At 42.3% G+C, this 26,352-nt stretch overlaps 1 protein-coding gene across 1 annotated transcript in view; it reads right to left on the bottom strand.

Annotated features, from left to right (window-relative positions):
- ERICH1 (glutamate rich 1) overlaps positions 1-26,352 on the bottom strand; it is a 107,531-nt gene that overhangs the window by 69,212 nt on the left and 11,967 nt on the right. The window contains exon 2 of the mRNA XM_070954979.1: positions 22,466-22,624. Within this exon, the coding sequence (XP_070811080.1) occupies positions 22,466-22,624 (159 nt within the window). The remainder of the gene's footprint in view (positions 1-22,465; positions 22,625-26,352) is intronic.

The raw sequence follows: 26,352 nt of genomic DNA, 5'->3' as shown, positions 1-26,352 counted from the left end.
GGGAATTGCCTTTTTAAGCACTTAGAGCCTGACTACCTAAGGGAATTTGTTTCAGCAAGACGTTGAAATCTGCAGGCGAAACCCAGAAGCTGCACTGCTTTTTGAAACTGATGTATTAGGCAGACAGAAGGTGGCCTTTTCCTGCATCATTCCCAGAGTTTGGAAGGCATCATTAAGCGATTGCAGTTGGCTACCATTCTGCCTTTATAAGATATATTTAAAAAACACTTACTTTTAGTCCAGTCTTTAGAGGCCAGAAGTTTTATTGTTTGTATTTTAATTTACCAATCACATTTTTCATTATTCTAAAGATTCCTCTAGTTCCTTTGGGACAGGAACATTATTTATTTGCTAATCTTTTTATGCTGCTTTGAATTATCAATTACCCTGGTTGTTCAACGGTTATCCTAAATATTCAGATTAGAGAAACTAGATGGCAAATACATTTAGAATATTATATGCTGTTCTGGACACGGTCTTTCAAAACCTGTATTCTGATTTTCCCCCCCCAAAAAAAGTGTTAATGCTATTCCACATTCTCACTGATTACTTTTATCTTCTAGCTGCCAATTGTCATTATTTGGTGATGGAAGGCAGTTTCAAGAGAAGAATGAAAACCGCCATGAAGGGTGTCACAGAAGAGGTAAAAGAAAACTTTTGTTCATGGACCACATATAAATTCCACCTTATGAATATTTAGGAAAAAAATTACAATGGGTGTTTTAGGACAATGTAACTTATTATTGTAGCTGAATCTTACCTATAACATTCTTCAGTAATTGGCCAAATAGTGAAACTTAATATCCCCCTCCAGTACCAAAAACAAGAGAAAGAAATTAATGAACTATGGCTCATTACACTTAATCTTACATATACAAATCTAAGAGCAAGTGTAGGAGGTGACCAGGCTGAGCCCAGGGGAGGGGTCAAAGTGTTATCAGTTCACAATTGCTATGCTCCCACTATGCTATGCTATGACCTAAGGCCACTCCAGGCCCCTATGAATTCTGTTGCTCTTACCTAGCACCAATTTGCCTTGACAGATTTTTGTGGATAGGCAGCATGAAATAAACTCACAGTACTTTTGAACACTATGCTGGCTCCTGATTTCTTGCACCTGACATTAATCTCATCGACTCCCCCAAAATTTCACAGATTACAATAAAACCACAGCATGGCATCGGATCCACAAGCTGCAGTGATGGCAGACAGAATTGGATGGACACCATCTGCAGGCACCAAGACAGTTTGGAAACCCGAGGTGTGGAATTTAGCAGCTAATATGTATCAGATGCTCCAGCAGATGAAAAATTTAGCTCAAGAATTGGCTTTTCCACTGCCTCCACCACCTGCTGCATTAACAGTGACTTCAAGGATCCTTAGAAAGCCTCTCATCTTCTACTAAATTCTGTAAAAATGGCTTCGAGATTAACTGAAAAACCCGGACAAGGAAAGTGAAACAAGCTTCTGTTGCTAGGAACAACTTAAGCATCTGGCTTCATTAGACCATGACTTTTGCTTGGAATCCAGTTATTGACAACCATGGCTCTCATTCACTAAGATTTCATCCCTCCCTTGGTTTGGCATCATAAATCTTCAGCTTGACTTTGGACCACTTGACCTGGAATTCTCCTTTGCTCAGCTAAATTCTTAACTGCAATGATTTGCTGCACCCCTGCTTTTGCCTTGGACTCTGCCATCTTCTGCTGCCTTGCTGTGAAACCTTGCAGAAAAAAAGCCTTCTCCTTAACACCATGTATGATCAGGGCTGTGCGTAGCTCTTGAAAAGGTATCGGTGCTAAGGAAGCCAAGATGCAAAATTGTTGCTCTCTGAGCTTGGCTGATTAGTTGCAGAAGTTTCATTATCCAGCTAGATAACATCAGTGCTAGGTTTTAGCGTCACCTAAGACAGTGGTTCTCAATCTTTTCTTCACCACAGATCCCCCTCTAAAAATACCTTTTGTGGCCATGGACTATAGCCACAGACTCCCAAGACTTAAGACTTAAATCATGACATTTCTTCAAGACTTCGCGGACCCCCTGTGATGATGACATTGTGGCCCCTTAGTGGTCCGCGGCTGAAAACCATAAGACTAGGACCGTGATGGTGAACCTATGGCACGCGTGCCAGAGGTGGCACGCAGCACCCTCTCTGATGGCACGTGAGCTGTCGCCCCAGTTTGGCTCTGCTGCGCATGTGCGTGTGCCTCCTGCCGGCCAGCTGGTCTTTGGCTCTCTGCCATGCATGCACAGGGGGGCGAGGCGCATGCAGGGAGCTGCGTATGCATCACAGGGGTCACACGCACATTACATTTTGGGGGTTCAGGCGCGCGCTTTGGGTACTTGGTCTGGAAAAGGTTAGCTGTCACTGGTCTAGGATGCTCACAGTTCCCCCATGAAACTATATTAAATTCATATATTTTCATTGTGTCTTCTGACTGCTACTTGGTGTTCATGAATAAGCTCTGCTTATAAAGAGAAATCTTTGTAGTTCTCAGGGTTGAAATGAGGGGTCCTTGGTGTTCTCTGAGCTTGATTCTTTTCTTGCAGATGTTTCATTACCCAAACTATGTAACATCATCAGTGCTAGTAAGGAGTGGGAGATGTTCTCAGTTTATATTCTAGTGGCTTGCCCTGTCTGTGTGTGGGGGGAGGGGGTGTCTAAGAGGTTCTTTGGTTGGGCTGCTTACAGTTGGCTTGTTTGACAGTTTCTTGACTGGGGTATTGTTTACTTGATTGTTGGTCTGATGCTTATTTGGGAGTTAATCTATGCTTCTCTGGGTGCTGATTGCTGGTAGGGAAGGTGTCTCTCTTGCATAGTATACAGATACTGTTTATGTCTATAGGTATCTCTGCAAGAAAACAACCAAGCTCAGTGAGTCCTAAGGATCCCTCATAGTGGCTGTTCCTCATGTTGGATGCATGTTGTGGGTGATTCAGTAGAATCTTAACTTCAGGTAGACCTTAACTTATGACCACAATTGAGACCAGGATCTCAGTTGTTGAACAAAATGATCACTGATTGAGACCTCATATGATTGCTTTGCTCAACCACCACAATCCTGGCACTATGGGTGATGAGTGATGGGATATGAGATATGGGTCCCTGCATGATGGAAAATAGGCCCTGAGCTTGCAGGAACCCAATGTGTGTGTGGGGAGTTCTCCAGGGATTCAGTGGGGCAAAAGCATGTCAAGACCAGTAGGAATCTGAGAGGCAGGAGGCAGATCATGGGATGAGGCCTAGAACAGGCAGGCCTCAGTCTGGAATAAGCTTCACACAGCCCTGAAACACCCCATGTTCTCCTTTACATTCCTCATGCTCTTTATCAACTGCATCATGGAAAGCAGGAGTGGGAATTAAGCAAAGTGATCACATGATCACCTCACTTACAACTGTCATGACTTGTGACCATAATGGTCATGCTCCATTATGGTCATAGGTCAAGGACTTTTTGTAGGTTCGTGTGCAACTTTTGGCAATGGTCAGAAGTGCTTTACTGGCCATAAAGCACCTTTTCTGAAGCTGTCATTATTTTTGAACTGTTGTTAAGCAAATCCCAAAGGTGTTTTTTCAAAAGGCAACTGGACTTTCTCGTTTTCTTTTCCTTGAAAACATTTTGCTTCTAAGAAGCTTCTTCAGAATGTTTTCAAGGAAAAAAAAAATAAGACAGTCCACTTGCCTTTTGAAAAAGTATCTTTGGGACAATCCTGACCTGGATGATTCAGAATCTCCACAGACAGTTGTTAAAGGAAGTCATTGAGTGTCCATGGAGATTCTGAATCATCCAGGTCATAGTTGCCCCAAAGGTGCTTTTCAAAAGATAGCTGGACTTTTCTTTTTTACTTTATTCCTTGAAAACATTTCAGTTCTAAAGAAATTTCTTGAATGAGATGCAAAACGTTTTTAAGGAAAAAAGTGAGAAAGTCCAGTTGCCTTTTGAAAATCATCTTTGGGTCATTAAGTCAAGGACTAGCTGTACTTATGATGTGTTGGAGTTCTTTAGTTGGTTTCTGCACTATGGTGATGCTGTGTGGTTATAGTAAGTAGTGTGTTGATTGTTTCAGATATGGTTTTTTTATGTAAGATCAGGTTATCCTTTCTGTAGCTTGTTTTGGTTGTATTATAGTGGGCTGAGTTGCCAGGCACTTTTTGATCAACTTGTGTGTGGGTACCTATTTTGTTGGAGAATGTTGTATAGACAGTCTATTCGCTTTTACATAATAAGAAGTTCTGAACTTTTTGGAGGTCAGGGTAATGTGATGGCTCCAATCCTTGTAGAGATGTAATCAGGACTCACCACAGCCAAGCAGGCAAGTCAGCCCTACAGAAGGAGATTCTGATCCATGGTTCCCAGCATAACTCACTTGTCCTGTCCACAGTCTCCTTGTCCTACCTCAGTATGGAAAAAGGGCAGCTTCTCATATGATGAGAAGCCCATTTTCTCTGCCCGGCACCAAGTTCTTCTCACCTCGCTGTACCACATTAGAGAAAAGCCACTAAGAGATGCCTATCTCCCATCTGATGCAGCTCTAAGTCTGATGCTTTCCCCCTTCCCCTCCTCTGAGAGACGCTCCTGAATATAATTGTCATGTTCCTCATGACATCAACATGCCAGTGATACTGTTTAGCCAGCCTGGTGAAGTGATTAAAGCTAGAAAGTGGGAGACAGTGAGTTCAAATCCCACCTTAGCCATGAAAGACTGAGCTCAGACAAGTCATTCTCTCTCAGGACACCCCACCTCACAGGGTTATTGCTGTGGGGAAGAAGGAGGAGGAGGAGGAGGAAGATGATGTATAGATATATTCATCACCTCGAGTTATTTGTCAAATAATAAAGGCAGGATACAAATAAAAAAAGAAATCTTTAGATACGACTTCCGGTTGGTGAATCCCAGCGAAATGGCGCTGTGACAGCGATCGCTGCTTGCAGTGCCACTTTTTTGTTGCGTTTTGGGGTCCCTTCGAGGCGTGGGAGCTTGGAGAGCTCCGCGGACGATAGCGGGGTGTCAGCAGGCAGAGCGGTGAGGAGCAAGCACTCTCTGCTGGACCGACTACCGCTGTCAAACTAACGCGGCGCGTCTTCTTTAAATGGCAGACTTGAAGCTGTGATAGCCAACAAAAGACAGGAAGCAAGAAGATTTCGGTGAAGTTGGTGCCTATGATCATTCGTACTACTCTCCCTTAAACACGCTCGGAGTGAGTTCAATTGGATTGTGCTGGCTGCGTCTGATAAGAAGGATCCTGGAAGGAATTGGCGGCGATTGTGAGGTTGGAGGAGATTGGTGGGAGATGAAATCGCAGACGTGCTGGTGAGACTGAGGATACTTTTAGAAAGGGAGACGGAGCCTTCAGTGGATTGGATTGATACTTTGTTTCGAGCAAACAAACTTTGGAAAGTTAAGAGTGTGGAATAGACTAATTGAATAAAGGAACTGGATTTTGGAAGTGCGGTAGCTGTCAGGACTAACAATAAGATTGTCTCGAGCTGAGAGACTGAGGAGCACTTGGGGAAGATAACGTGGCTGATGAAATCTGAATGACAATGCAAATGGAGAGTGATTGAACTTAAGAGCAACGCGAAGCAGATCATACAGCAAAGCGTGCCTGCTGCATCATTGTAAAAGAATTTTTTTATATTTTTTGGTTGCTTTTCCCTTCTGCTCTTTTATGACTGAGAGAAGTTATTGAGCAATTAATCAACTAATCAATTAATTAATCAACGAGTTGGGCAAATAACAACAACAAGAAAAAAACATTAGAAAATTTATATATCTATAAGTATATATCTATATTAATATTATATATATTACATATTCCATTTTAGATAATCTAAATTAATTGTGAACTTATTTAAAATTTATTAAGTACTTTTTAGATTTTTTATTAAGGAATTTATATACGCTATAATCTTTTATATTCTATAATTGGATTTTTCCCTTTCTTCTCCTCCTTTCTTCTTTCAATTATTGATTCTTAATTTTGATTAGCTTTTTATAACTTAAAATATTGAATATTGAGATTGCATAATTAATTATTTATATGTGTACTTAGATTGCTCAAGATATATTAGAAAGTCATCAGTGCTTAAGTGTTAAATAAGAGTAGGTAAAGATAATTTGCTTAAGTAGTGGTAGCAGGTGAGAGGGTTATCTTAGTTCAAATTAGTTTAACTATTAATTGATCAATAAGTGACTTATTACAAGATAGGTTTGTGCAATAGATAAAAATTTGAATTATTGATTTATTGTATTACTAAACAATATTGAATAGTGGAACGGAAGGGAACGATTTAATATAAATTCATTTGATAGAGGCAGTTAAATATTGGTGGATGACAATTTGGAAAAACATTGAAAATATAACAAGAAAACAGAAAAAGGTATTAAAAGAGATGATGAGCTTCTCATCCACGGTGACAAAAACAGGAAAGAAAACATCCTCAAATCCCACGATCACAACGACATCACCTGCTACACAGAAATTGACTGAAGGTTTCTCTAAAATGGAGAAATCAGGAATGCTACCCACAATGCAAGCAATGCAATCAACATTGACAGCAATACAGGACACGATGATTATGTTACAAGAAAAAATGTCTAGTAATCATACTGAATTGAAGACAGATATTAGGGCATTAGATCAAAAAATGATTGGTATACAGGAATCGATACAAACTAATACACAGAAGATTAAAAAGATGGAAGTTAAAATGGAACAACAGGAAAAAAATTTAGATACGGTTGACCAAAAACTGATGGAACAGAACAGGGAATTGGCAGACTCAATTACCCAATTGGAAATGGATCGAGCCTCCTTCTATCTCCGTTTCCAAAACATTGCGGAAGATAAGGAAGAAGATCTGTGCCAGGTGATGGCAGAATTAATTGCTGGGGTGTTGCAACAAGATAAATTGGATATTATAAAGGAAATTGACGAGGCGTACAGGGTCCAGACAAATTATGCACGAAGAAATAAATTGCCGAGGGAGGTGCATATAAGATTCGCAAGGAAGAAGGTAAAGGATATCCTCTATAGTATGGCAAGAGATGAGCCAATCATGTATAAGGGAAAGGAGGTGATCATACTGAAACAAATCCCAAGGAGGGTAAGGGAGATAAGGAGAGATTATAGGTTTTTGGCTACTCAATTAAACAAAAGGAATATTCTCTTCAGGTGGATCTTACCAGAAGGCATGTGGATCACATGGCAAGGGAATAAAGTTAAGATAGATAGCTTAGTAGCAGCTCAAGAGTTCCTGGATCAATTACGAGCGTCTGAAGAGGATCAAAGTAGTAAAGAGGAGTTAGAGGCGGAAACATCGAAAGAAGAAGTAACCCAGCAGATAAGAGAGAAAGAAGGGATATCGAAGGAAAAGGAGGAGGAAGATAAGGATAGTAAGGAGACAAAGAAAGACCAAAGTCCACAAAGAGTCACACGTGCCAAGAAGTATTAGGATAGTATACAAAAATTAAGAGATGGATGATTGGAAATTGATATCGGTTAACGTAAATGGCCTAAACGATAACAAAAAGAGGAAATTTTTTTTTACAAAATTAGCTAAACAAAATATGGATATAGTGTGCCTTCAAGAGGTCCATATTAAAAAGGAAAATCAAAAATATTTGGAATATAAGAAATTGGGGAATCTTTATGCATCCCTAGCTGATAAAAAGAAAAGGGGAGTAGCATTGTACATCAAGAAGGAAATAAAAGCCGAACTAAAATATGCAGACCTGAAGGGAAGGGTATTAATGGTGGAAGTTAAAAGAGGCAACTGTCCAATCTTATTAACAGCAATTTATGCCCCGAATGAAAACCTAGGAGACTTTTATAAAAAATTAGGAGAGAGATTAAGCATGATGGATAAGAGCAAGATTTGCATAATTGGCGACATCTCGAGGTATCATATGGGATACAATGAAAGCGTACGTAAGAGGACTAGCAATATCATATAGTGCACACAGGAATAAGGAAAGAAGAGAGAGGCAGAAGGCACTGATAGAAGAATTAGGAAAAGCCGAGAGGGAACTACAACATAAACCAGATAATAAGGATGTTAAAGAAAATTGGATGGTTATACGGCACAAATTAAACGTAATAGATCAAGAGGAATTGGCGTACAAAATGAAACGAACCAAACAATATTACTTTGAAAATGCAAACAAACCGGGCAGGTGGCTGTCCTATAGGTTAAAAAAAGAAAAAGAGAAAGGCATAATTCATCAATTGGAAGACCCGGAAGGCCACCTCAACAATAAACAGGAAGATAAATTGGAGATTGCCCGAGAGTATTATGCGGCTCTGTATGCGGAAGAACAAATTCCTAATGAAAAGGTGGTCCAATACTTGTCAAAAGAAAGTCTTCCAAAAATCGGGGAAGAGGATAAAGAAATACTTAATAAAGAAATAACGATGACAGAATTAAGAATGGTAATATCAAAACTTAAAAAGAACAAATCCCCAGGCCCAGATGGACTTCCAGGGGAATTTTATAAAAATTCGGATTTGGGAGAAATTTTGTTACCAAAGTTGTTAGAAATTTATAATGAGGCCCTAACAGAATCCAAAATTCCAGAATCATGGAGAGAGGCGTATATTACTCTCCTCCAAAAAGAAGGAGAAGACCCAAAATTAATTAAAAATTACAGACCGATATCCCTCCTGAATATGGACTACAAAATCTATATGGGTATTTTAGCAGGAAGGCTAAAAATAATTTTGAATAAATTAATACACAGTGACCAAAATGGATTCCTCCCTGGGAGGCAAATCAGGAATAATACAAGGATGATAATAGACATATTGGAATACTATGAGGAACACCCGAACAAAGAAATGGCATTGGTCTTTGTCGACGCCCAAAAGGCATTTGACAATCTTAATTGGCAATTTATGAAACAACAAATTATCCAAATGGAATTCGGATCAAATTTTGTCAATACGATATCCACAATCTATCAAAAACAAAAGGCTAATATATTACTGAATGGAGAACTAACTAAGGCTTTTCAAATTAGAAAAGGGGTCCGACAAGGGTGCCCTCTATCCCCACTTCTATTTATCTTAGCACTAGAAGTATTCTTGAGAAAGATTAGGAACAATAATGAAATAAAGGGTCTGACAATCAGAAAAGAGATATATAAGACACAGGCATTTGCAGATGATGTGGTATTAATCATGGAAGAACCATTAGAATCAGGCACTAAAATTCTGGAAGAATTGGGCAATTACGGGGAGGTAGCAGGCCTTAAATTAAATAAATCCAAAACTAAATTATTAACAAAAAATATGACGGAGGCAAGGAAAAAAGTACTGGAAGAATCAATGGAGATCCAAATCGCCAAGAAGGTAAAATACCTGGGGGTCTGGATTTCATCAAGGTGCTCGGCCCTCAGAGAGGATAATTATTTACCATTGATTAGAAATATTAAACAGGATCTGGAAAAGTGGGGAAGACTACAGATATCATTATTAGGCAGAATCGCGGCAATAAAAATGAGCATATTACCCAAGTTATTGTATCTATTCCGAACGGTCCCTGTTAAATTAGATAAAAAATTCTTTCTGGAGCTCAATAGCATCATCAGGAAATTTATTTGGGAGGGAAAGAAACCAAGGATAGCATTTAGGAATTTACAGGACAAGAAGGAAAGAGGGGGTTTCGGATTACCTAAATGGGAGTTATATCAAAAAGCTGCAAACCTAGTATGGCTGAAAGAATGGGCAACCCTAAGAAATAAAAGACTGTTAACTCTAGAAGGGTATGATCTCCAGAAGGGTTGGCATGCATATCTCTGGGATACTGGGAAGAAGATAAAAACTTACTTCCATAGACATAAAATAAGGGAGATCTTGATACAAATATGGGGAGAGATGAGACAGAAGCACTATAGGAAAATTCCGAGATGGCTTTCCACCATGGAGGCTATAATATATCCAAATGTATTAGAAATGGGTAAAACGTTCAGATACAATGAATTATTAGATGGGGGAGGGAACCTTAAAACAAGGGAAGAATTGATGGAACAAGGTATTTCTATAGACTGGTGGCCATATAACCAAATTAAATCCAGATATAAAAAAGATAAGGAGGAATTTGGCATTGAAATGAGCATAAATGGATTTGATAAGATATGGATGGGTACGGACGACAAAATTTTAGCTAAATTATATAATTACTTATTGGAGTACGATATGGCAGAGGAAGTAGTTAAAGAACCGATGTTAGCATGGGCCAAAAATATAGGACAGAATATAAATTTGAACGAATGGGATTCAATATGGAATAATAACCTTAAAATGACAAAGGCGACGGCTTATAAGGAAAACCAATACAAGCTGTTTTATAGATGGCATATGGCCCCAGCCAGGATAGCGAAGATCTACCCCAATTCGAGCCCTAAATGTTGGAAATGTGACCATCAGCAGGGTACTTTTTATCATTGCTGGTGGACATGTAATCAGGCACAAAAATTCTGGAGGATGATATGGGTGTGGATTAGAGAAATAATAAAAGAAAATTTTGATTTTGACCCAAAAGCTTTTCTCCTGGGAATTTTGAAAACTGAATATGCAAAAAAGAAAAAGTATTTAATTATACATATTCTGACAGCCGCTAGAATTTCCTTTGCCCAGTATTGGAAAGAAAAACAAATACCACCTCAAGAACATGTTATTGGAAAAATATTGGAGTGCGCCGAAATGAACAAATTGACTTCAGAAATTAATGACAGAGAAGATTCAGAATTTTATAGCGTGTGGGACATGTGGTACGAATGGATGGGGGAAAGAAATAAAGAAGGTAATAGAGATTAAATTTTAACTAATTAACAAAATCTATATGAATAGTATTAGATTTAGTCTTAGGGAGTTGAGCACTATTATTTTTAAGTGTTTGAAATTAAATCTAGCTTCAAGAAACAATATCAACAAAAGACAAGCAATAATGTATGTAGATGTATATATGTATATAACTGCACCAATGAACCGAAAATGTACCGATTGTATCACTATATGTTATAATAAAATCAAATTTAAAAAAAAAAAAAAAAAAAGAAATCTTTCTCCAGTCAAGCAAATCTTTGGCGCCTAGATTTCTATGTAATACAAATAATACAGCTAGTCCTTTACTTACAACTGTAATAGCTCTTTTAGGCAAAAGAAAGTCAATGCCTTCTCATTCCCATCTGGGGGGCAGACAAAATTACTATTAATCAGAGTGACAGCCTGATTTATTGAAGTGATATAAGTAAGGGGCTAGAAGCCACCCTTGCTTAACTGCTCTTTGCGTGATAACAGCTCCAGAAAGATATCCCGGGGAGAAACATCGAACTCTCAATAAGACATTAGAATAAAAAATATGAATAAAAAGAAGCCACACTTATCTATTGAGGATCCTTGAAATTTTCCCCATAGCCTCTCCTTTGGAATCAAATCAAGAGCTGATTTTAAATTCAAAATACAGTAGCTATCAAAAGAGTCCCTTTCGATATAGTAAAGTATATTTTTCAGCTAAATACTGCAGGATGAAACCCATGATCTAAGGATGAGTGGTCCCTTCTAAATCCTGCTTGCTCCTCAGCAAGGACAATTTCACTTTGGATCCAACCCAATATTTTTAAATAAATGTATTTTGCATACAGCTTGCTTATTAAGCAAGCTAATAGGTCTTTAATTAGCAAGGTCAGGTCTATTTCCATTATCCTTGCAGAATGGGGTGACAATGGTCGCATTCCACTCAGAGAGAAAACATGTTGTGTTGTGAATGACATAATTTCCAAGAGGTTTTCCAGATTTCAGTTGTGTAGTAAGATCCTTCGTTATGGCTACTTGGGAGGTACTTAACAATGGGGATTTCCAGGGGGTTATTTAGTAGTTCTAAGTAGAAAGTTATTTGAAATTAATTCTCCAAATATCTGCAGATATTTGACAGACAGGACATGTGCCTCTACTCATAGGAAAGCAGTTAACCAGGCACCAGAACACCAAGCTTCTAGTCCTTTTGGCTAAAAACAGGTGTGCTACTTGTTGCTAAGAGGATTTGTATCAGAGCTATGATTTTTATCCACTTTTGGGTGACTATATAGATACTATGTTTTTCTAGTCTTTCTATTTTACACTTTTTCATTAGCTTTTTTTTTTTTTTGGTCACCACTGCTTGCTATAATGTCTCGTATTACAGAAGTCCAAAGCTATGGGTTTACTGACCCTGATCCATTAAGGAGATGATGTGACAACCATATTCTTGATGTATAATATCAATTTGTGGTATCTGTGAACTATGAGACACATCCTCCTTTATGAGACACAAATTGGCCATCAATAGACAGATAGATATAAACAACATATACATACTGTGTAAAAGAGGGAATCAACAAGCCAAAAAGAGAACAAAACGACCAAAACACCTCACTACCAGCAATCAAAACTTAGATGAGTATAGATAAACATCAAGATTAATATCAGACCAATGATCACGAAGTAAACAATACCGCAATCAAGGAGTTGCAAAAGAAGGGCAAGCCACTAGACTAGAATATAAACTGAGAGCAAACCCCACTCCCTATTAGCATGTTACCTAGTTTGGTAATGAAATGTCTGCAAGAAAACAACCAAGTTCGGAGTGCACCAAAGACTCCTCACACATCTTCCCATTTGCCATTTGTTGCCAGCAACTAGATTGTTGTCTTCATATGTTGATGCTATAGGTTGATCCTTGTTAGAGCTGTAATAAGAGTCGCCTGAACCATGAGATGGGAAGCAAATTTGATAAATAAATAAAAAAATAAAGTAACCAAAATGTTACTTATAAAGAGAAGAATTAGCGAGACACCAGAAATGCATAGTTTGATAAAACAAAAGACTTGGGCTATAAACTGCACACACACACACACACATATAAATGAGAATCAAGTAACTTAACTCCATCATCCCTTTCTGATTCAAGGAATTTTGCCTAGATTATTATCTGACAATGCTTGGGAAGATCTATGCAACAGAAACTGAGAGTTAAAAGCAGCAGTTCATTGATCCAAACCATAAAATTATGGCTTTAGAAGATTATGAATAATCAGCAGCCATATTGATAGTTATGTCATGTTAACATAATCACCCAACAGAAGACAAATTCTTGATGGAAAGGCATTTAAAATGTCATATTCTACTGTGCAAAGTAATAATTACAGTCTGTTGCTCCTTCTTGCAATAGTAATTAACTGCTAAAATGAATTGTTTAATCAGTCTGCAGAAGTTGTTTATTCCAATATTGCAGTGCCAAAGAGTCTCTCATGAATATGTATAGACAATATTTGCTTTGCTTGCCAGTCTATCTCCAGTCCTCAGTCCTCCAAATCACAGACATTTTTAATATAAGACAAGCAACATTTTGTTAAGGCAGCGTGTGCAAAGTATGCTTTGAGCTGCTAGCATTCCAGAACTGGCAAAGAAATACATCTGTTCTTGTAAATCAACACAAGTGCAGCAAAGGAATTTAGAAAGAACTCACATTACATTTAAAATACCACATTAAAAACAAACAAGGGTTTATTGCAACCCTGGATTATTGATTCTAGCAATATATTTGCCACTCAAGAGAAATATTATCAATATAAAGAATGTGAAAAGAAGATATTACTCTTTCTCAATAATTCTGAATTATTATCTAGTAATATATTATGATTCTTCTATCTATTCATGGGGGGCACATTTCACATTTAATAGCAAATATGCTCCTTTTCTATGATGAATATGCATGATTACTAGCTCCCAACAGTGTTCTCAAACCCATTCCTGAAGTAATGATTATGTAATTGTAGGGCTACAGGCTATTCATTTCTTGCGCTCCAATCCACTTAAATTCTGCTAGGTCCTTTTCAATAAACTGTTTGCTATAGGCCTTGCAGCTTTAGGAATCAAGGAAAGACTTCATTTTATATAACCTTAAAGAAGATCCTACTTCTTTGATACTGTCAAAAAAACCTCGCAGATATGTCCATAAAGTCATCAGGATTAAGCAAAACTCAAGCTTTCATGGTTAAAAAGAATTAAAGAACTTGATCAAGATGGATCAGCTTGGGGATAAAATAATAACCAATGAATAAAACATACAACAGCCTCTTTAAATCAATGGACTTAATTTTACTTAATTTTGATCAGTCTTTCCCAATGAAATTAATTCTATTTGGAGTTAGAAATCCTCAGATTCCAAAGGCAGCGTAGCTGAACTCATTTTGAAGTTGAAGAAAGCTGTATTAGACTGATAAATCAAGCAGGGCAATGAAACACTTCATCTTCTAAGGCAAAAACATATTTTGGAACACACAGAGAAATACCTATCTGCAACTCCTTAAACTAAATGCATATTTTGTGGGACCACAGTGAATTTTAAAACCAGAGACATGCGCCCCTAATATCAAATGATATATATGCATGCATGCATGCATGCATGCAAAATAGTTCAACTATGAATATATTTTTTTAGAAAAGCATTTTTATTACTTAGGAGGGCCATGTAGCATAAAATAACATTCCTGTTATTTATTCTTTGGGTCCATGTCAAGAATTGTGCTATTTTCTCTTTTGAAAATGCTTCCTGGAGTATATAGGTAGTCTTCATTTAGCAACTACAACTGGGATTATAAATTGGTCATTAAGCAAAGAGGTTGCTATGTGGAACCATCACTATGCTTATATTTATACTTCAGCTTTTCTTTGTTTTACAGACCTGTGAAAGTTATAAATGTAGTCATAAAATTACTTTTTCATAACTGTGAATGGTGCCTGGTACAATAACTGCAAAGAGTCAATAAACAAGGACTACTTACATAAGATGTGGACACCATTCATATAAATTTGAGTCAACTTGATTAGAATGCTTGATTGCATCATAGCAATAGCACTTAGACCTATATACCGCTTCAGTGCTTTACAGCCCTCTCTATATGGTTTACAGAATCAGCCTATTGCCCCCAACAATCTGGATCCTCATTTTACCAACCTTGGAAGGATGGAAGGCTGAGTCAACCTTGAGCCAGTGAGAATCGAACTGGCAAACTGCTGGCAATTGGCAGTCAGCAAAATTAGCTTGCAATACTGCATTCTAACCACTGCACCACCATGGCTCTCAGGTTGTAATATCAAGCACTGTGTCCAATTTGAAAACACCAGATGATACTTCAGGGCCAAAGGATGCATTATTTTAACAAGTGAAGGGATTTTTTAAGGGAGTATGTACCGGGAAAAATCATAATTCAATGCATGGCTGTTTTGAATGTGAATGTTGAATGTGAAATGGACGTTGTCTTACCTGAACGTCCCTTTTCTGGGTGCTGCGTACACTATCCAGGAATGGGTTAATGCTTCAGCCTTTGGCAAACAACTGAGTGTTAAAAGTATTAAAAACAAAGGACTTCCCCTTTCCCCTCTGCCTAGCCACACCCCCACTCCCATGATACCCCAGTCTGAGCGAAGGTGTGGCGAAAGGAACAATCCGTGACAAGATCATAATGAAAAAATAACCATAACTTTATTAATAACAAGATTCAACGTGTTCAAACTGAGAAACGGTAAAAATTTCCACCGGGCAGGAAGCCCAACATATACGGGCGGGACTGGATAGTGTACGCAGCGCCCAGAAAAGGGACGTTCAGGTAAGACAACGTCCATTTTCCTGAGCGCTACTCCCACTATCCAGGAATGGGATATACCCAAGCTTAAATCTCCTGGGCGGGAGGCTGACTGCCCGTTGGGTCCACTCCCGTCGCGACCTGCTGGAGCACCCGGCGACTGAACGCCGCCTCGGCTGACTCATAAGTGTCAATCTTGTAGTGCCGGATGAAGGGCGACACGGAGGACCAGGTCGCTGCTCTGCAGATATCGGCAACAGAGGCCTGGGTAGCCCAGGCTGCCGACGTGGCCGCGCTCCTAGTGGAGTGAGGGAGGATGTTGCCCGGTAGCGGTCTGGAGTTCAAGTCATAAGCTAACTCAATGCAGGCTCTGATCCATCTGCTGACCGTGGGAGCCGAGATCTTCAGGCCCATGGATGCCGGGTTGAAAGAGACCAGGAGGGCTTCTGTGGACGCTGTTCTGTGTATGTACGTCTGAATCGCCCGACGGACATCCAGGGTGTGCCAGCGTTTTTCCCTGTGGTCCTTTGGTGACGGGCAGAAGTCCGGCAGAATGAGTTCCTGGGCTCGGTGGAACCAGGAATTCACTTTTGGGATGAAGGTCGGGTCCAGCCGGAGGACCACCGAGGAGGCTTTGAAAATGCAGAGGTCTTTACGTACGGAAAGAGCTGCTAATTCTGAAACTCGCCTTGCTGAGGTGATCGCTAGGAGGAAAGTCACCTTGAGAGTCAGGTGCTTGAGACTGGCTAGGTCTAGTGGTTCGAAAGGAGGGCCTGTCAGGGCCTGTAAGACTAGAGGCAGATCCCAAGATGGGTAGCGGTGCACCGTTGGTGGATGTAAATTTGTTGCCCCGTGAAGGAACTCTCTGATACGCGGGTGATGTGATAGGGTCCGGTATGGTGCGTAGGAGACGACCGTCGATAGGGCTGCGGTCTGACGCCTTAGGGTTGCTGGGGCCAGCCCCTTGTCTAACCCTGACTGCAGGAACAATAAGATGTCTTGGATCGTAGCCATGGTGGGATCCACATGGTGCCCGGCACTCCAACTGCAGAAGGCCCTCCAGGAAGCCTCGTAGATACGAGTTGTTGATGGGCGTCTGGCCGCCTGGATCGTGCTGACGACGCTATCCGGCAGATTGTCCTTCTTTAAGATGACCCGCTCAAGTGCCAGACGGCTAATTGGAGCCACTGAGGCTCTGGGTGGTTGACCTCGCCCTGGCGTAGTACAAGCTGATGTGGTGGGATCACCCATGGTTGTTCTACCGACAGGGCCACCAGGTCGGCGAACCACGGCCTTCGAGGCCAGTTTGGAGCCACCAGGAGCAGGTCGGCCTTCTCTGCCAGTAACTTTCGAACCAGGCGAGGGATCAACGGGACTGGTGGGAAGGCATACAGGAGGCCTGCCGGCCACTTGCAGTGGAGGGCATCATGATCCTCTGCTTGTGGTGTCGGGTAACACGTCACGAACCGAGGGAGTTGGGCGTTGATTGGAGACGCAAACAGGTCCACCACTGGTCTCCCGAACCTGGAGGTGAGTTTCCTGAAGAGGCGGGGGTGGAGCTGCCATTCCGCCTGGTCTATCGTTGTTCGGCTTAGCCAATCTGCTCTCACATTGGCTGACCCTGAAATGTGGTCTGCCTTGATCGAGCGTAGATGCCTTTCCGCCCAGTGGAAAAGCGCCTCGGATTCTAGCATCAGGCTGCGAGATCTCGTGCCTCCCTCTCTGTTTACGTGGGCCTTGGCCGAGATATTGTCTGTCAGGACCAGTACGTGCTGGTCCTGAACCGTGGTCTGGAAGTGGCGCAGGGCTAATCTGATCGCCCGTAGCTCCAGCAGGTTGATGCTGCTGTGTTGCTCGCCCATGGACCACTGACCTTGTGCCACCCCGTTGAGCAGGTGGGCTCCCCACCCCCGAAGACTTGCGTCCGTGGTGAGGACCAGTCTGTCCGGTTCCAGGAACTCTGAGCCCTTGAGGAGTGCGGTGGATGTCCACCATCTGAGGGAGAGGCGCACCCTGGGGGAGAGGCGAACCCTGCCTTTGGAGTTGGACCTCCCCGAGCGTTGGAAGGGGAGGAGAAACCATTGGAGGGGCCTCGAGTGTTTGCGTGCCCACGGAACGATGCCGAAGCAGGAGACCATCTTCCCCAGTAGGCACGATAGTTGCAGAAGGGAGGCCTTCCTTCCTGACAGAATCTGGAGGACCAGGTTCTGGAGACTCTGGACCCTGTCCGGGGATAGGAAGACCTGACCCCTGGCGGAGTCTATCACTGCGCCTAGGTGGAGAATCCGCGTGGACGGTTGAAGGTGACTCTTCTCAAGGTTGATTGTAAAACCGTGGTTTCGAAAGGCTTCGAGGACTAGGCGAGCGTCTCTGGCCGCTTGGTCGTGAGTCGATGAGAGAATCAAGATGTCGTCTAAATAGCAGAGGATTTGGACCGGAATGGCTCGAAGCTTGGCTGCCACCACCGCCACCAGTTTGGTGAAGGTGCGGGGTGCTGACGACAGACCGAAGGGCATGGCTCAGTACTGGAGATGCTGGCCCCCATATTCGAACCTCAGGAACTGTCTGTGGTCCTGGTGAATGGGGACGTGGAGGTAGGCCTCCCGAAGGTCGACTGACTGGAGAAGGTCCCCCTTTCTCACTCCCGCTAGAATCGATTGAAGTGAGTGCATTTTGAACCTGTGATAACGCACAGATAGGTTCAGCTTCTTTAGGTTCAGAATGGCCCTCCAGCCCCCCGAGTTCTTGGGGACTAGGAACAGGCTTGAGTAGAACCCGGAGCCCTGTTGGCCTGGTGGTACTGTCTCTATGGCTCTGATCTCTCGAAGGTGGATCAGTTCCTGGGTCATTAGGGCCTGTAGTTCGGAGGACTGTGGGACCGGGCACCTCACGAAGCGCTGAGGTGGCTGCCCTGCAAATTCTATTGATAGTCCAAATGAGATGGTGCGCCTTACCCACGAGTCCGATGTCGACCGGGCCCATTGCTGGTGAAAGAGGCGCAGTCTTCCCCCTATGGGCCCCTCGGTCTTGGAGTCACTTCCCTCTTCTGGCGTGTTTGGCGCCTGCCCCCCGGAAGGGCCTTCTGGATTGTTGGTTTCTGCCCCGGTCTCGAAACTGATGCCGGTCGTGTGGTCTGTCGCCTCCCATGTAATTGGAGCGGTGTGGGAAGGACCCCCTGGGCCCTGGGCCCGGCCGAAAGGGCTGTTGAACTGGGTATGGGGAATACCTCCGTTCTTGGCGGCGGTAGGCCGATGGCAGCACCTTCCTCTTATCCTTGTCCTCCACAAGGACTGGGTCCAGGGCTGCTCCGAACAGATTCGGTGCTTTGTAGGGAGCTGCGGCCAGCTTCCATTTAGCCTTTAGGTCCGCTTTCCAGGGACGGAGCCAGAACAGCCTCCTAGTCGTGACCGTGGAGGCTAGGGCCTTTGACGCGAACTTTGCCGAGTTCAAGGAGGCATCAGAGGCGTACTCGGTGGCTGCAATGATCTTGTTGATATCTTGTTGCAGCCTGGTGTCCTCCGGAGGGAGTCTCTCTTGCATCTGGCGTAGCCAAATGAGGGCCACTCTATTGAAAAAGGATGTAGCTGTGGATGTCCTGATCGCCCAGGCCACTGCTTGGTGTGTTTTACGAAAAGCCAGCTCCGTTCTCTTCTCCTCGGCGTTGAGGCCATCCAGAGCCTCTGTGGAGACTAACGATGGAGATGAGAGCGCTGCGACCGGCTGGTCCACAGTCGGGAGGAGTAGCAGGTCCTCCAGTTCCGGAGCCGAACAGTAGAGTTTCTTGTCCAGGCTGCTCGGTGTGGTTTGTGATGCTGGTTGCCCCCAGGCGTTTCGAATGACATCGGAGAACAGTTGTGGGCAGGGGATGCTGTCCTTTTCCTGTTTAGTCGATTTGAAGAGGGCATCGTGTGGCCCCGCTGTGGAAGGTGGGGCTGGGTTTACGTCACCCGGAACACCCAGGTTAGTTGTGAGTCGCGCCTTGTGAAGGAGCGACCTAAAGAGCGCTGGTCGGAAAAGTCCAGTAAAGGCAGGTGTGTCCGGGTTTAGCCCTTCATCCTCTGAGAATTCGATGTCTTCTGGGGCGTCCTCTGCTTGTTCTGACTCCTCGGAGGAGGATTCTTGTGCTAAGGGGGCCGTTGTCTTGTTCCGGACTTGTTGGTGAGACCCCTGGACCTGTGCTGGCTGAGGTGGTAGTGCCTGCTGCCAGCTGGCGGCCAAGTAGGATGATAGAGCCGTTGAGAACATGGCTTGAAAATCCAATTGTGATGGTGGTAGGGGGCCCCCCTGCGCTCCTGCGGCTGGGCCTGGGCTGTGTGATGAGCCCGCAGGTGGGAGGGGTGCCGTCTCACTCTGGGCCGGGGCGGGAGTTCCGTCCCTCTGAGGGCCCCTCTCTGTCAGGACTGGAGTCGCCGGGGTCTGTGTTAATTCTGTCGGGCTAGCCATTGCTGAGACTGACCCCCTAGGCGTGGGCGGAGCAGCTCCTTCTGGCCTTAGCCCCCTGGTGGGTGACATAGCCAGCGCCATTTGGGCCTTGGCGCACTGCCTCTCTAGCGCCTGATGGCGTCTTTGAGCGTCCTTGTCTTGAAAGATCAGCCCCGTCCCCGATTTGGACCTGTGGCCAGATGCATCAGACCTCTTCCTGGTACTCTTTTTGGACGCTGTAGCCCCCTTGCGAGGTGGGCTCAATTCCAGTTCAGGGTCTGATGAGAAGGGAGAGTCAGACATGGTGGCTGTTGTGAGTAAGGCCACCCCTCTCCTCTTGAATGCTTCTGCGGAGACTTGCCCAATCCGCTCCGCAGGATGAGATAAGGGCCGCTGGGAGCCCGAAGGTCTCACCAGGTAACCCCTATCACAAAAGGCACCGCACTAGGGGGATGGCTCCGCTGAGCGTCTGGGGGCTGGTAGTAAATTTTGGCCCAAGATGGCGGCCCACGTGGTCGGCAAGATGGTGGGCGCCACGTGGTGCGGGGCCGGGTGCCTTTTGTTGGCTACGGTCTTATGCTGGAGGCCCGAGGGTCCAGCCAGCTGCCGTGCCTAATCGCTGCTTGGGGGAATCGTTTTCTGTAGTGCAGCGGCTGTTGGCAGGGCTAGCCGGGCGAACCACGGCTGCACGCTGCTTCCCGGCGCGATCGGCGCAATTCCAGGCCGATCGCACTCCTCTTCGCCCCACGCGGCAGCTGCTGCTTCTTCCTGGGGCTTGGAGCAAGTTTGAAATTGGCGCCGCTGCTGGGGACGAAAACAAAGCGCTGCGTGGGCGGCTCGGCTTTCTGAATCCGACGCCCAGCTGATCAGCGCTGCCGCTGCTAGCGGCGGTAAAAAGAAAAGGCAGAGACTTAAAGAAAACCCCGGGAAAGGAAATATTCAAAAATAAAATAAAGTCCTAAGCGTCCCTGAGCAGGGAAAAGGAAAAAGAGACAGAAAAAACAAGGATCAGGAGAACAAAATACCTTAGAACCAGGAGCTCCTGAGAAACACTTCAGCGTTTGCCAAACAACTGAGCGAAGACTGGGGTATCATGGGAGTGGGGGTGTGGCTAGGCAGAGGGGAAAGGGGAAGTCCTTTGTTTTTAATACTTTTAACACTCAGTTGTTTGCCAAAGGCTGAAGCATTAACCCATTCCTGGATAGTGGGAGCAGCGCTCAGGAAAATAAGTTTAACCAATCTGCATCCACTCTTCTTTTCAACCGAATACTAAAGAGTAATTCCCGAGCGCCCACCTGTCAGTATTTCAAAGATGATAGTTTACAATTCACAGGTGTGTTGCTTTTTTAGTGGCAAATTATCAAAGGTGACTTTTGTTTTGCACCTGCTAACTGAATACTTATACGTTTTTAGTTTCTGAAGTTAATTTTTGCCTTGCTAATATTTTATGTTTAAAAAATGCTAGTTGTTGATAGCTGTTGTTCCCTTGGTGAAGTACTATTACTGTTTTAGAACTGTAACTTGTAATACAGCAATTCAATACTCAAATCCAACCTAAAAGGCAAAAATAATCAACCACAGTCCTCACACTGATGCAGTTGAAGCCAAGAGCTTTAGTAAAAATGGTCTTGTGTGTAGCTCTGCAGCAAAGAAGCAATTAAACCCCAAATATATCATTTTGAGTTCATCCAAAATCCTTTTTAGATTATAAAGATACAGGCCTTATTCAGACACCCTGCTTGCTGTGGCATAGATGGCCCACCAACTATTTGTTAAGGACATGAATGCATGATGTTCTTAGTATGACTCTGGCCCAGCAGGATGGTGCCTCAATCTGCTCCACTTTTAAAGTGGCTTTCCTGTTTCTGCCAGCACAAACTGTGCCAAGTGATCAGTCTGCAGTTCAATCTGGAGGAAGTTTAGAGGAAAATGCTGGCCCAGCTGTGAGATGCAAGCTAAGGCTATCACAGATATGTCCGACACCATCCTTGGCTACTTATTGCCAGGAGTATTTAATCCTAGTTATCTCTTATCAGCAAATACTGGTATGTCTTCCTGTCCCTTCCCCTTAGTTTTAGTGCTTGATCCAGACTACTGGACATGTGTGTAAAACAGTGCCAAAGTTGTGGGAGATTGGGCAGATGTACCATGGTTTGGCTGGCAGAACATCTGAGGCTGACAGCCAGCAGCCCAGCAGAGAAGCTGCCAGCATCCCCAGAGTCAAAACAGATTGGAGTGACCTATACTTTTCACAGATCCAAATACTGTTGCATCAAATTAAACTTGCTGTCATTGATTGACTAGGTTTGGATATCATAGCAAAGCAAAATGGAACCGGTTGGGTATTACAGGTAATTCTTGTTTAATTAACATGTACTTGTACACCCACACGCCAATGCACACATACAAATATTACCTTGGATCCTAGAATCTTTTTCCAAAGCTGCCACATTTTTTGGCTCTTCCTGAGTTGCAACTGCATCTTTCAAAACAGCAGTGCTTTCTACACTTGAAGAAATTACATCCGGAAGTACAGGAGCAGGGAATAGTTTTTCCAGGACTTTCTTCTGGAACACTAAAAAGGTAATAATAGAATAAAGAAGTTAAAGTCTTGATAAAGCAAAAAAAAAAAAGCTTAAGGCATTCCAGCTTCCTATGTCAAAAGCCTTCTTTAAGCAAGGAGCATACATTCTTATGCAGGAGAACTCAAAAGTGGAAAATATAACATAGCAAGACATAGGAATTAGGACAGCAGTGGCTTTATTTACCCTGTTTTCCCCAAAATAAGACATCCCCTGATAATAAGCCCAATAGGGCTTTTGAGTGCATGGCAATAAAGCCAAGCGCTTATTTCAGGGTTCAAAAAAATATAAGACAGGGACTTATTTTTGGGGAAACACGGTATTTGTTTGTTTAATTCCACCCTTGTTTTATAAGTAACTCAAGGTGACAAACATACCTAATCCTCCTTCTATCTCCTATTTCCACCATGACGAAAGCCATGTGAGGTAGGTTGGGCTGAGGGAGATCGACTGGTCCAAGGTCACCCAGCAGGCTTTCATGCTTAAGATGGAACTACAATGCACAGTCTCCTGGTTTTTAGACTGGCACCTTAAAACCACGCTAGCTCCCTGGTTCCCGAACTGTGGACTACAGATCTTGGAGGATGAGGGTGATGGTGACAACTATTACAAAGTATGCACTGAAACCTCTTCTCAACCAAACAAAAACATAAATACCCTGGGGAAGATGATCATGTAATAAAATAAGTCTTTCTCGTTTTCAATTATTTTACATTTTTTTTTAAATTAAGGGTGTGGCTAGGAAAAAAATGAACAGAAGGAAAAGTCTTGCCACCATCCTTTTGAACAATTTTAGCAGGTTGTCAGAGGGATTCCTCCCTAAACATTTGTTATGTAAATAGATATATATCTGATCCTTAAGCTGCATATGCATGCTGTTGTGATTAATAAAATACAAACCCATTTAAAAGCATTACTCACAACTATTAACTTTTTGTCACATTATATTTTGTCAACGTAGAACTACTGTCATGTTGGATCTGCCAAATTTCTTAATATATAAAGGGGTCTTTGTGTCCCTTGGGTACCGAATCCTGGAATACAGGATCTCTGTTAAATGGAACAGGCCCCAAGACACCTTTCCCTAATCTCCTAGATCTATAGGTCCCAGTTTCAGCAAACCTGGAGGACCACAACTGGGGAAGGTTACGTTACAGGCCATAAAATTATTGGACTAAGACCAAGAAAGGTCCAATTTCAAATTCACCTGAGCTATGGAAGTTCATTAGAGGACCTGGGGCCAATCAATCTCTATCTTTTGGACAAGAAGAATTGGAAGAAGAACTACATACGTCACTTGAAGCTCTTGGAAGAAATGCAATCTAACAAACTTTACTTATAGTTTCATTAAAAGTATCTTAAAAGTATCTTAATTTGTGCTGGAGGGTGAGCTGTGTATTTTTTTCCCTACATATGTCAATTAAAGAGCCAGCCAATCTTTCTATGACTTGGTTCTGTGAACTAAAGTATCCAGTGTCACTCCAAAGAAAACTATGATCGATCTGTTCCTGAGAAGAAGCACCTTTCCCATTTTCAATTACAATACATTTTGTTTGCTCTGAGACAAAAAACAGATCAACATGGCCTTCTGTGGATAGGACCATGGTTGTTATAGCAACCATGAACTTCTGGGCAGCTCCAACCCCAGCCCCAAGGGCAAATAAGTTGAAGTCTCCTAACACTAGCGGTCCTGGAAATTCCACCCCTAGCCCTAAGTTAAGCAGCCCTTGCAAGGATGTCACTGTGAAGCAGAGGAAGACATATATAATATGAGCTAAGAGCCACAGTTGGTTGGAGATATCAACCCTTCTTTCCCCAAATGTAGCCTATTGTCAATCTCCCACCAAATTAACGCTCAATGTAATTAATATGTTGTTAATTACATTCTAAAAATATGGAATTTGCCAAGTTATAAGGAGCTCTGGATATACTGCATCTGGAACTTTTAAAAAATGGTGATCTCATATTCTTGGAATGGTGCGATCACTACAGCTTGGATAATGGTCTGTATTCATAAGGTCTAGATTTAACTGGTGATTTAAAAATTATACTGCAGTGATTTAGAGTATATGTTATTACTTTGATACTGTAAAAATTAATGTTTTTTTAAAAAAACATTAACCTTTAGACTAATTTTTTTTTTAAAAAAAATTAATACAATTACTTCCCTTTTTAATTGTCCCCCTAATATTTTTCTTCTCCTTTTCAATAATGAATTAAATGAAATTTATTGTTTTCTTCTTCACCATTATTGCTGGAATTGGTTCAAAATTAAAAATAGTTCCCCCCCCCCAAAAAAACAACAACAATCCATAAGCAGTGATCAATACAGTGATTTAAGTTGTGATCATTTTAAGTGTCTCTTTTTTGATACAAAGATTCATCCCAGAGGAAGCACAAGCTGTTTTAGACCAGGCTGATTCACTACTGATCACTGATTTTATTGATTTCAAGGCAGCTATTCATTCAGTATCACACAGTTTATTATGGCCCAAGTTGAGTAACTCAATGATCGACAAACTCTTGCTCCTATAGCAGCTAAACTGCATGACAGATCATTCCTACAGAGGAAATACCATCAAGTAGATCTCCTTTCCTTTAGACATGTCCCTCTGAACTACATAGTAGCCTCAACTCTGTTTCACATCTATTAATTATTTAATCCACCAATTAAAAACCATGTACATCCATGGCTCTAAATGGGCAAACAAGCATTTCCCACGTATTCTATCGGGAGATAATGTCATTATTCTACCTCTGACATGGCAGGCTCTAAAGAACCATTAGTAGTCTGATTCAACAGTGTCAAGATGAACAACTGATAATTTGTTATTAAAAAACCCAAGACAACTAAAAGACAACATCCCACAGGTGCATTACTGTATGAAGATTTGTCCTCATGAACACATTCAAATAAACACTTTGCCGTTGTATTTAAACAGTTTGTGGTTGGGTCTCATATCGTGACCACATCACTAATTAAAGACACTAGAAAGATCAAATTTAGAACACCTATCAAGAACTGTGAATGAACATCAAATGCATATTGTTGGCCATACCTTATGTATGCCTGAAGACCGGCATCCAAAAATTGTGGTGCGGTACGGTAAAAATTGCACTATGGTATGCTAAAAATTGCACTATGCACTAATATCTCTTGGAGGAAAGAGAAAACAAGGCCGGCCTCAGAAAACTTGGCATCAAACACTTAAGAAAGATTTTAAGATTATTTGGCAATGCCAAAGATGCTGCGAATGGTCAAAACTGCTGGAAACAAATGTAGCTTTACAATCTTTCTATCTACTTCTCCAATGGCGTTCAGAATCTACCTATAGTGCTTAGTCTTCTCAACTAGAAACTTCCCTTTGGAGACCAACTGGGGCCTTACAGGTCATTTCTTCCCCTTGAAAGAGTTCAGTCTAAGTATTTGAGATCTATCTTCCCAGTATCCTGCTGCATTCCAAATGTTGTACACTGCCATGAAGCTGGCTTACCCAAAATAGAAACTTCCACTTGGATTCACATCCTTTCATATTGGCCTAAGCTTCTTCTTTCTCCAGCTGATTTGGCCCTTTAATTATGACTGACAATTTTCAGTCTCTCTGGTGTAGGGAAATATATGAAAACTTAAAATCTAATAGTTTCTCAGGGGCAGTCATCACACCCTGCTGAGCTATGAATCTGTGCTAGCTGATCTTAAACAACATGCCATCGACTCAAA

This window comes from Pituophis catenifer, unplaced genomic scaffold, assembly GCF_029215685.1.
Source record: "Pituophis catenifer annectens isolate HBS135680 unplaced genomic scaffold, rPitCat1.0.hap2 SCAF_1, whole genome shotgun sequence".
Lineage (NCBI taxonomy): Eukaryota > Metazoa > Chordata > Lepidosauria > Squamata > Colubridae > Pituophis > Pituophis catenifer.
Note: the sequence above shows the minus strand (reverse complement) of the source record. Positions and strands in the feature narration are given on the sequence as shown.